Here is a 12179-nt window from a genome sequence, read left to right as displayed (position 1 = left end):
GCCTACAGCTACGAAAACGAAATAAACGTCGCCGTTTCACGCCTAAACTTTCCAAGGAACCCCGATTAAAAAGTTAACGTCCCGTCATGCCTTACAAGAGTTAAACTTAAACCCTTTCCGTCGGTACCAAGGACAAACCCTCGAAAGAGCGTTTCCGTTTTCGAAAATTTGAAATCCCAATTTTCGATCAGATTATTCTCTCTGGTTACGATTTATGGAAATTTCTTCAGTTCCGATCAGTTCGTGCTCGAAAGAGCATCAGAATATATACCAGGAATGGTTTCGATTCGCTGATGCAGGTACATACTTGCACTTTACACTGTTCCGCACAAGCACGCATTTTATTTTCTTCACATTTCTTTTTTCTGGGAAAATTTCTTAGTTCTCCGTTTAGTTCCTGAGAAAATTGAGCAACTGTAAGTTGAGTTTCGGTTTTGGTATGTTCAGACACTGATGGCCGCATTACCGGGAGCGATGCTATAAAGTTCTTCGGCATGTCCAATCTGAATCGGCAGGATCTCAAGCAGGTTAATTTGCGTTTTATTTTGTTTATTTGATATTTTCTTTTACCAAGTTAGTGCGTCTCGTTTTCTTCTGTTTTTTTCTGTAATTCAATACCCTTAGTATTCGGTGGATTTGTTTTTTATGCAGAGGTTAGTGTAAGCTCAGTTAATGCGTTTTCGTACTCATTTTCTAAATACATTTTGTTAGGATTGGGGGTTTGTATTCTGTTGAGCAATACTGGAGTTATTGTGACGCGTAATATGCTAGTAGAGCCGTTGAAGTTGGCATCGAGTTTTGCAGATTGGGTTACTTTGATATATTCAAGCTTAAGATTATGTTCTAGTAGATCTATGCCAAACATTTTACGTTACATTTGTAGCAGAAGCCCCTTCCTTTTTTCTTTGGTTAGACTATGTTACTTGAATTTTTCCAGCCTTATTTATAGAGGGTTTTTAATAAGTTCGTTCCTTTTCTTAAGGTTTGGGCCATGGCCGATTCTAAGAGGCAGGGATATCTTGGTTCAGTGAGTTTGTTGCCGCTATGCAGGTTATTTTATAAACTGTTAATTTTCTTTTTCATAAATAGCAAAAAATCAAATATTTGGATTTATAGGAATCTGACATGTTACTTTTTCATTTCTAGCTAGTTTCTCTTGCACAAGCTGGACATGATATCACACACGGTTTATTGAATAGCAATGGTAGGTTTCTTTTGTTTAACTTTGTAATTATATCCATGCTTGGATTGGTAGAATCTCAGTATAAGTTGACGACTTGTAATACCTGCTTCTTCATAAATATGAATAGCGCACAAGTATTTTTTGTTTACTTATTTATTAGTTTTTAAATCTTGTTTGGCACACTCATCTAACTTAAACTTTGAACGCTGTGTTTCAGTTGACTTGGAAAGTTTGAAACCTCCTGTTATGGAGGGTTTGGATGCATTACTATTAGCGGTACATATGCTTTTTATACCTTTCTTATTTGTTTTACTCATTATTGTGGATTTATTTATTTTAATCAATTCATTGTATTTGGCCAAGGAATTTGATTTCGTTTACTTAATTATTCAGAAGAAAAAGCATTCGCACAAGTCAAATGAAAACAAAGTAAATGGTGAGGAGGTTCTCTAACTATGAGATGTGTACTGTCACTTTTGGTTTTGGCTGTCTATTTACAAATAATCTGTGACGCAGGAACTGCTGTGGTGCCACAAACATCTTCGGCACTTTGGTTTTCATCAAAATCATCAAAAAAGGTGTATGTTGTTTCTTATTTTTGGAGGCAATTGCCCTTTTGCTTTCATGATATTCAGAAAAAAGGATTTATCCTAAAATTGTTTCTATTGGATACTAACTTGAATTTTCTTATTTTGATAAGTTGACTTTAGTTTTTCATTGTGAGAAATTTTTTATAGTATTGCATTCCAGTCTCTCCGAGTTGTTATACTTGAAGCTGATTGCAAAAATACTTATGTTTTTAGTAGGTTAAGTTTACCAGTGATCATGTGAAAGCGTTGAGTCAATTAAGACTCTGTGTCCACAACAAAGGCTAGAAGAGGTCATTTTACATAGTGAAAAAAAATGGAGAGAGCTTTTGTATACGTCATTTTTAGGAGTGTTTTTTTATGCGTGATATGTCGCAGCGTTGATAATAAATTCTCCTGTACATGTTGGGTAGACATGATTTGTGCACTCTGTTTAACACCTTACAAAAAGTATTTGGCATATGTCTAGGTACCACTTTCTTCTGTAACATCAATTATTGATGGGTTGAAGAGACTGTATGTTCAGAAGCTGAAGCCATTAGAAGTTACATACAAGTTCAACGATTTTGTATCCCCATTACTGGTGAGTGAGCATTACTCCTTCCATCTAGTTCTTTCATCAGATTTAATGCCCAGTCACTGATAGTTTTATTTCATTTTTTCATTGGATCTTCTCAAACTTCTGTCTAATCGTGGTATGCTATAGATATCAATTGATATTTATTTGCTTTATTTTGCAGAGAAATAGTGATTTTGATGCCAAACCCATGGTTATGCTTTTGGGTCAATACTCCACTGGGAAAACAACATTCATTAAACATTTGCTTAAAAGTAGTTATCCAGGCAAGTTATCCTCTGGGAAAGTGTCTTTGTGTAGTTGTTTGTCTTGCACAGAAAGTTTGTTCATCCTATGCCATTCCTTATCTTATTTCACTTTTGACAGGAGCTCACATTGGTCCGGAGCCTACAACCGATAGATTTGTTGTTGTTATGGTAATTGCCAATCTATCTCCTTTTATGTTGTCATTAAGGCAGTCTTGAATTGCTTAGCAATTAAAAGTTAACATAAATGTTTTATACGCTTGCATGCAAGTTAAAAAGCCATATAATAAGAATAAGGCTTTACAGGACTCAGTAAGAATGTAGTAGAAATTAAACTTGTTAAACAGATAGCCATCCATGGCTTTGGCTTGCCTTAAACTTTTGTGTTTTGAATTTAAAGAAACTTTTCCTTTATATTAATGTGTCCCCCTTTTTATTAATTTTCAGTAGGGGTATATATCCTTTAACATTTTCATTAAAACTAAGGGGCTTTGGCACATTTTGTAAATGTAATCTTGCATTTTGGTCTATATATTAGGGATTTCAAATTTCAGTAGTCTGGATAGGGTACTAAACTATTATTAGCCTAGTTCTAGGAATTTGGAGAGAAACTGGGGGACATTTTGTGTTTCTGGCCATTGTCAATAAAACAATATTTCTTGCATCTCTCGGAAATGCTTCTGCAAGGCTTAGCAGTTGTACATGTGCATTTTCCTTTTTGCCTTTTGGGTGTCACTAATACAAAAAATGATGTTTTAGAGAAGATTCTAAGATTTTCTTCACTTGTTACCTTATATTTCTTAAGAAAGTTGTTTGGTTTAGTGTTAAGATATATTCTGTTGCTTTTTGTAGACATTAAATTTTTTTAAATTCCATTTGCAGTATTGTCCGTTGTTTTTTGTTTTCTGTTAAGTTTCTGAAATTAATATTGTTTACTAGCTAATCCTTCTTGCATGTAGTCTGGGCCTGATGAAAGAAGTGTTCCTGGGAATACTATTGCCGTCCAAGCTGACATGCCATTTAGCGGTCTCACAACTTTTGGAACAGCATTCTTGTCAAAGTTTGAGTGTTCTCAAATGCCACATTCAGTGAGTTATCTTTCAGAATCACCTTGACATTCTCCCAAATTGCCCATTGAAACACCCAAAGCTTACACATTTTTATCTCCAAGCTGCTAGAACACATTACTTTTGTGGATACTCCTGGAGTTTTATCTGGAGAGAAGCAACGGACACATCGAGCCTACGATTTTACTGGGGTAACTTCGTGGTTTGCTGCAAAGTGTGACCTCATTCTACTTCTGTTTGATCCTCACAAACTCGATGTTAGTGATGAGTTCAAGCGTGTTATTTCATCTTTACATGGCCATGATGATAAAATTCGTGTTGTTCTGAACAAGGCGGATCAAATTGATACTCAGCAAGTAAGATAGACAACATATGAATCTCTTTGATTATTTTCCGTCTACATATTTTTTTGGGAATTTAATTAGGTCATTGGATTGATGTTGCGCCCAAATCATTTTTCATTCTTGGTATGCAGTTGATGAGAGTTTATGGAGCATTGATGTGGTCACTTGGGAAGGTTCTTAATACTCCTGAGGTCATGCGAGTTTATATCGGGTAGCCTCTCCATCCTTGCATCATTAATTCCTTGGAAGCAAATCCTATAGTTTCAAATACATTCCAATGTTTCCTAGCAAATACCTTGGTTCGATCCTTGCAAGCTAATTTTCTCTTTTGCAGCTCATTCAATGACAAACCTGTAAATGAGGCTGCTACGGGTCCAGTCGGGAGAGAACTCTTTGAAAGGGAACAGGAGGATCTTCTTGCTGATTTAAAGGATATTCCAAAGAAGGCTTGTGATCGCAGAGTGAGTTTGTTATATTTATGTATCTCATATCTTTACTTACCAAGTTGCTCTCTTGTTAGAAAACTGAATGTTTCTTGCAGATTCCAACGGAATGGAATTTTAATGACCTTTTTTTTCGCAGATCAATGAATTTGTGAAGCGTGCCAGAGCTGCCAAGATACATGCTTACATAATTAGCCATTTAAGGAAGGAGATGCCTGCCATGTTGGGGAAATCTAAGGCTCAACGGAAGCTTATTGATAATTTGGAAAATGAATTTAAAAAGGTACTGTTCCCTCCCTCCCTCCCTCCCTCCCCTGCGTATGTGCATTCTTTACTTTATAATGCTCACACTAGACGCTGTACAGGTCCAGAGGGAGCACCATCTACCTCCAGGGGATTTCCCGAACGTAGACCACTACAGGAGATCTTGACTGGTTACAGCATTGACAAATTGGAGAGGTTAAAGCCTAAGATGATAGATGCTGTCGATGAAATGCTGGGTTATGATATCCCGGAACTCTTGAAGAAATTCAGAAATCCATACGACTAATGGGTGCAAACAGTTTTGAGAAGTATCATGAACTATGGTGGCTTTGAAGTGTACATGTTGATGGAGCATTGCTCTTCTTGAGCATCTTGGTGGTGGTTGTAAGTTTCTAACATAATATGGTTTCAACTCGTACATGTTCCGGGATTTAGATAGTGCCAATCGCTAGGCTCCTTATTTGTAATGTCAGTTTTGTTGGGAAATGATTTAGGACCAAGGTCAAGGCTAAAACATTTGCTCCTACTATCAAAGTTCGCAAGGATGGTAAATTGTATGTGAATGAAAATTTTATGTACATTATTATTCCTGAGAGCACTGTTTTAAAAATCTTTGGGTGGTGCTAGGCAATTGGCCACCGTTCCGATTAATCCTTAAGTGTTTGAAAATCAGGAAATGGCGTCTACACCTTCCGTCTACCCTGCCTACCTGCCTAGGTCGCAACTTTTACTTATACAGAGAATATTTTTTTGTCAAATAGGTAACTTTTATTTTGCATTTTATTATTTCGATAAAATGAAAGAGACTTTTTGAATACTCGAATAAACACTCGTTATATAATTATTCCCTATATTTTCAATAGGTTTTTATACTTTATAATTATGTTATTTTATTTTGTAATTTATGTATTACGGTACAGTTATGTATTTTTGTAAGTATAAATAGACACTTATTTATACAATATATAATAAATTTACTTAAATTGACATAGTTCGCTTAGGCCCTACTTAGCCACCTTGGCGCTAAGTCCAAGACCACTACTCGACTAGCGCCTAACATCTTTTAGAATCTTGTTTAAGAGGTTTACAAGCTCTATTGTCTTGGTCGCAGGTTTGTGTATTTGTTGAATTCTTTGTCCAATTGTAGTTTCATAGAGCAACTAGGAATTCATCATATTCCTGTGCTCGACACTTGACGTACGTATAGCATTTAGGCAGGTTTTTTCAAATATGTAAGATGGTTGTAAGGATTTTGTAGCACAAGTGGTTACTCATGAATAGAGGTGCACGACGGGTCAAGTCGCCCAACACAGCACGAGTCAACTCGCTTAAAGTTGGCCTAGAACTCGTACAAATATTTTGTGCAGTGGTCAAGTACAACATGCACCATGGCTCGGTCTGAGTCAAGGTTTTTCGACACCTTATGTAGATTATGTTAGAATAAAGGTGGATCGTGTAGGACTATTTTATTAAATACTACAAGCAACAACGGATGTCAGAGTGAGCTAAACCTCATTTGCTAATATTATTGATCATAACACTATGGAACAGATAAAATTAAAGATGTAGGAATGAAAGAGTGAGCTAAACCTTACAATAGGCTAGCAACAATGTAGTTTAAATTCCTTTTTGGTGAGAATCGAACCTAAGGCCTCTTACTTACAAGTGAAGATGAATACCACTAGATCGTAATACTAAGTGGCTCCTCCAGTCAAGTTTTAATTAAAAAAATAATATGATTGAAATTTATATTCCTATTCTTATTAGAACATTAATTCTGTGAAGATTCCTTCCGTTGACTGAACAAGACAGCATAAAAAACGCCCAAAAAGAAGTCATTGAAAAAATTAAGAAGCTCTTCAATGTCGTAGAAGGAAATTTCTCTCAAAAATGTCATCTTCAATACTTATAGCCCACACAAGCGTAAAAGGTCCATCTGCCAACATAGCACATCTACTTTCATTTAATTGCCACGATCAAACGGTTAAGAATTAAGGGCTGTACATTTGACACAAACTTCACTCTCTAAGGAATCGTCTCCAATGGAATTACTTCAAAGTTCCTTTGTCTCGTCACTTTTTTAGCAAAGTGGATTCCACTTGTCCTACAATAAAAAAAAAAAAGTATAAAAAATCACCAATATATTTATAACATAACTAATAATATGGTAAAATGTAGTATAACATTAACTCATCAGGTCCAAAAACAATAAGGAAGTTATCTATTGGTTAAGGATTATCATAACAATAAGCGATAAGTATCAATTTACTTGATCTGCACGTCCCGTGACAAGTTACTTTCGTTTCTGTGTGCCTCTTACAACCTTCATCTTTGCCTAAAGTCACACTGACATTCAAGGGCAACAAGCAATCTCGATTGGCCCATCCCAACAAATTCTCGACATCGCCTCTCGCACAATATATCGAGAATTTGTTGTGTGCATTAAAAACACCGTCACTTGCTACCTTTCCATGGGTTATTATATGAGTGGATTTTATGAATATGTCTCACTTCAAGGTTATATTCATATGTAACAAATATAGTATAATAATATCACGTATTGGTGTTTTGAATACATTAAAAAGATGGAATAATTAGAATCCCCTGTAATTTTTTAACAACTTTTAGACCAAACATTTGTTACTTTTTAAGATTTGATTAAGACGCTTTAACCAACAACACGTCAGCATTTGTTGTTTATTTAAATTACATAGTTTTATAAGCTCAAATTCTAATTATTGGTTTCCAAATATGTCATTTTAAGAGTTTTTATTTATTTTTATTTTTATGTGGCCCCTTTTTAGGGGAATATTTTTTGCTTGTTGATAACGTTTGGAAATTAATCTTCACGTTTGAAATTTATGATCTCCCATGTTAGAAATTCGAATGGAATTTTTCATTTTAATTAGTGGTTGTTTTTACAAATTTATCTTGTTCCCGTTTTGCAACAAGAGAGGATCTTGTGTTTGCTTGACTTCACATCAGTGTTATTGGAGCTTGATTTAAAGAGTGCAGTTAATATGAATAATGCGCATGGAGAATGTTTTTCTGTAGCAAGCTGTATTTTGGAAGAGATTGGTTTCGAAGTTTTAATTGTGCTTGGTAGGGATTAGATAGCAACCAAGCAACTAATCAGGTTGTGAAGAAAAGGAACTGTGACTTTCTCTTATGGATTGAGGATCCTCCAGTATGGGTGGTATATTTTCTTGATACATATATGGTTTTTCCTAAATGATTTTTTGAGAATGGAGTGCAAACTTGGTTCGTGTGCTACAAAAAACACAAACAATATTTGGTACGTTCCAAACTCACATTGCACAAACAATATTTAGTACGTTTTAATTACAATAACAACACATTTGCTATGGTAATTACGTTACGTACCAAATGATTGATACGTTCAAAATTAAATATTAGTTTACGTACCAAATGACTGGTACGTTCAAACTAATATTATTTTATGTACCAAATGACTGGTATGTTTAAAATTAATATTAGTTTACGTACCAAATAAGTGGTACGTTTAAAATTAATATTAGTTTACGTACCAAATAAGTGGTACGTTCAAAAGTAACATCACTTTATGTACCAAATGACGGGTAGGTTCAAAATTAATATTATTTACGTACCAAATTAATGTCTGGTACGTCCAAAATAAATATTACTTTAAGTACAAAATAAGTGTTACAGACTAAATTATCATTACGTGTCGTGCAAAAAAACTGCTACGTTACAAACTCGCTTTACATGCCGTATCAAATACATATACATACCAAAATGTACATTAAATAACGTACCAAAGCACAAAGCAAAGCGTACCTATATTCTGCGTTCATGATTAACTAATAGTTCAATTGCGGTTACAAATTAAGAGGGTTAGAAGAGGAGTGGAAGACCTTTTTTTTCATAAGAAAAACAAAATCATGCACGAGGGACATAAGTTGTCATGCAGGTGGAAAAATTTTCTGGTAGGAAATAATTATGATTAATATATATTATGAAATTCAAATGCTTCTTATCTGCAGGGAGGATATGTATTATGCGGTATTTGTTTTAATTCAAACTCTGAGATATAAGTTAGGCAAGAATTTAGGAAACTTTTTTTTTTTTTTTTTTTGGTTATCGTGAAGAGTTTAGGATTCTGGGCATCAGTGTTTTGCTTTGATAAAATCTATGACAGGTTTTGTAATTTAAGTACTATAAAATGGGCAAATAAAAATCACGTGGCATCAAAATCGTAGGAAAATGTTTAATCAAATTTCTAAAGTGAACAGATGTTTAGTCTAAAAAATTAAAAAAAGTAGACGTCTATATCAAAACGCCCTAAAGAAGATTACTCCAATATTGCTTGTATAAAAGAGAAACAATGTAAGATTTATTTTCAATAGTCTGACCTACGGAGTGCGAAAAATAAACGATCAAATTGAATATAGAAAACACCATTTTTAGTTAATTGCCGATGTATTGAATATAAAGCTGGACTACTCCGAACTATAGAAAACTTATCTAATAAAGTTCATATATTCCAATACGAGCATACCAACTTGAAATTTCATATCTTCCAATGAAGTTGCCTAATTTACCCAAAAATTAGCCTAATTCCCAATCATAAATTATCAATTGCAAGCGTGGGTCGATTAAGGTCAAGGTACTGCAGCCTATCAATCAGGATTTACAGAGAGCAAGAAGCTAGAGATCCTCTGTTCGTCTCTGCTCCATTAGGTGAATTATTACCTTGCAATTTCTCGATACCAACATCTCACGAAATTAATCATTGCTATGATCATTGTTATTTTAACTCTACGATCCCTTTAATACCAAATTTGGGGTTAAATTAGCTATTATTTTTATCCATTGAATTATTACCTTGTGGAGGCTGGTGTTTATAGCACACCAGGTGTTTGATAAAATTCCTCTTAAGCTCTGTTTCTGTTTTGACAACGGAAATTGCCCCTTTAAGTGCAATTCTAAGCTTTTTTGGAGCTTTTTTGGAGGTGAACTTAGAGTTCGTTTGGACGTGCTTTTAATATAGCTTAATGCGTTTTTGGTGAAAATGTTTTTAGAACCATTTTAAAGTTCTTCTTACAGAAAACACTTAAAGTGCTTTTGAAACCAAAAGCATTTTCTTTAAAAGCGTTTTCAGTCATTTTAAAAGCACATTCAAACGAACATTTATATGGTATACATTGTTTTAACGGTTTAGTCTAATATGCAGTTTATGTTCAAATTAAAGAAACTTGTTTGAACTGGGTAACAGAAGTGGTGGGAAATCTGTGTATATGATTAATGTAAAAGTTTACTGGTCATTGACTCAATGGTTCCTGATTTTCATTTTTAGAAAGAAAGTTGAGGCAGGAGTGAGTGATAAAAATGTTGCCGCCGATGATGAAGAAGGCCATTACAGATAACCCAAAGAAGCTGGCCAACTTGATTGACCTCGTAAATCTTCCTTCTACACTGCGAGAGTTCACGGGTCAGTCTCAGATTTCTCGTCTTGGATGTTTCATGCGTGTCTGGTCATACATCAAGGACAACAATCTCCAGGTTCCTTAAATTTATCTATTTGTTTGTTAGTGATAAGTACTCCATGTGTTCTTGCAAATTAAAGTGCGATCAGTTGTATTTAATCATATGAAGTAAAATATGGTGCTGTATTAGTCTTTCTGTGTTGCTTTGTCTTAGTTATAGCGCTTGATGTTTGCTGTTCAATTGCAATTAAGAGGCAGTTCTTAGTTTTGCTCATCGAAATCTGTTTTAGTGCTTTCATGGTATAGATTTTTTTAAATACTGAAGTGGTGTGCTTGCATAGGATCCGAACAACAAGAATGTGGTCAATTGTGACGAAAAGTTGAAGAGCGTTTTGTTGGGCAAGCCTCAAGTTGAGTTATCTGAACTTCCTACACTGATCAAGCTCCATTTCCCCAAAGAGCCAAAGTAAAATTCCCAATTCAAGTTGAGGTGCACATTTTCTCCCCCATGGTAATCTTTTCTCTAAGAAGCATTTTACAATCTTGGTACCTTATGTTGTAAGAAACTATTTCAGGAGTAATTGCAGCCTCAGTCAGCCATTTTACGTTATGTTCTATTTTCATGTCATGCCCTTTTACTTGCTATCAGTATGGTTTTGTAAGACCTTAACGGTAGTTTTAAAAGGTAATATATGTTTTTGTTTAAATACTCAGCTTATCTGTATGACCTCTCTGTTGGTGTCAAATTTAGATTCGGAATCTGTAAGTGACATTACAATTGAAATTATAGTGAAAGCATGACAACAAAACTCAACGAAAAACGCTGGGTTTCGGATGATTTCTGAGAGAATATCATATGGGTTTGAAAGAACAAGTTGAAATATAACTAGTTCCATGTTGAGCATTCTCACCCAATTCCTGTAACTTCACATTGAAACTTTTGGCCTCATCATTGTACTCCTCAATACAAACACTCCTAAAAAGGATATCTGTAGTTCTCTCCAGTGGCAGGCAGCTCATTGGAGGACGGCCGCCTGAGACATCTTCCTGACCTCCAAGATGGTAAAGCGCCCTGTTGAAATTTCTAGCAATTCCTAGTAGAAAGTTTTGGTGCTCCTCAATGGAAAACTCCGATGCTCTGCCTGAAAATACAAAGTAATTTTCTAGAAATCATTAGTTCCTATACTCTTCAGGTAAAGTGCTTCTCCCAGGACCTTGTTAGCTTTATTGTTGCCTAGGTAGCTTCGCAGGTTCTTCTGATATTCCTTATAGTACTCCAATTCCTTCCAAAAAGATATCACAAACTGCACAACCAGTATAGCAGCTGTAAATAAAACAAGCCTCTATTTCTTGACTTTAACTTAGTATAACTATTTTGATTTGAAACGACACGAAAGCAATATGATTGAAATGATTAGAACTCAGAATTAACTGAGATTCTGGAAATTGTTGGAAACAACTGTTTTGTCTTTATATTAGTTTTCATTTTCACTTTTCACTTGGTAGATTCACTCATGCATCATTGACGCTAATTAGGCGTACTAGGTTGAGTCAGAATGCGACTTAAAAGCACATCGGAAGTAGTTTGTGATATCTGGTTGTTGGAAAACCGGCCAGTAGGCCAGCCTCCATAGAAATCGCGACCGTAGGGTTCAAAGTCTTATCTTTAAAACTGTTGATATCTGGTTGTTGTTCCCTGTATCCACAGTAGTCTCCAAAGACAATGATTGCTGGAACTTTCGCACACACCATAGAATCTGCACTAGGAGATGAGCAAGCAGGAGCCATTGAATGGCCTTAACTGTCATTTTTCGCTTCTCTTGAACTCACCAGTTTAGAGTATAAAAATGCAGTAGGTTGTTGGTAGGGATGATATGAATTTATACGAAATGGAAGAAGCTGATGGAAATGGAGGTTTATGAAGTTTGTTGAGACTTTAATTTCTGTTGGTGTTTTGTATGTGAGAGAGTCAATGGTGGAGGAGGTAAGGAAAATAGGAGT

At 35.2% G+C, this 12179-nt stretch overlaps 2 protein-coding genes across 2 annotated transcripts; both read left to right on the top strand.

Moving 5' to 3' along the window:
- Positions 1-83: 83 nt before the first annotated feature.
- On the top strand, positions 84-5305 carry LOC103951413 (EH domain-containing protein 1-like). The gene is given in 18 exon segments (XM_048573293.1): positions 84-299; positions 448-527; positions 983-1022; positions 1025-1050; positions 1147-1204; positions 1401-1459; positions 1577-1619; positions 1700-1761; positions 2240-2353; positions 2511-2613; positions 2714-2763; positions 3552-3680; positions 3764-4015; positions 4135-4214; positions 4338-4464; positions 4586-4729; positions 4812-4863; positions 4866-5305. Coding segments are annotated over 18 exon segments (1635 nt in total). The 5' UTR covers positions 84-214; the 3' UTR covers positions 4997-5305.
- A 3799-nt stretch (positions 5306-9104) lies between these two features.
- On the top strand, positions 9105-10887 carry LOC103951414 (upstream activation factor subunit UAF30). Its single transcript, XM_009362771.3, has 3 exons — positions 9105-9432; positions 10049-10254; positions 10520-10887. The coding sequence occupies exons 2-3, from the start codon at positions 10081-10083 to the stop codon at positions 10646-10648; spliced, it is 303 nt and encodes a 100-aa protein (XP_009361046.1). The 5' UTR covers positions 9105-9432; positions 10049-10080; the 3' UTR covers positions 10649-10887.
- The last annotated feature ends 1292 nt before the right edge of the window (positions 10888-12179 follow it).

The sequence above is a fragment of a genome, unplaced genomic scaffold, assembly GCF_019419815.1.
Source record: "Pyrus x bretschneideri cultivar Hongxiangsu unplaced genomic scaffold, Pyrus_bretschneideri_v1 Contig66, whole genome shotgun sequence".
In the NCBI taxonomy this organism is placed as follows: domain Eukaryota; kingdom Viridiplantae; phylum Streptophyta; class Magnoliopsida; order Rosales; family Rosaceae; genus Pyrus; species Pyrus x bretschneideri.
Note: the sequence above shows the minus strand (reverse complement) of the source record. Positions and strands in the feature narration are given on the sequence as shown.

Coding starts and splice junctions, on each gene's coding strand:
- LOC103951414 (XM_009362771.3), top strand. CDS start 10,081: ATGTTGCCGCCGATGATGAAGAAGGCCATTACAGATAACCCAAAGAAG. Junction 10,255..10,519: donor TCAAGGACAACAATCTCCAG/GTTCCTTAAATT, acceptor GTGCTTGCATAG/GATCCGAACAACAAGAATGT.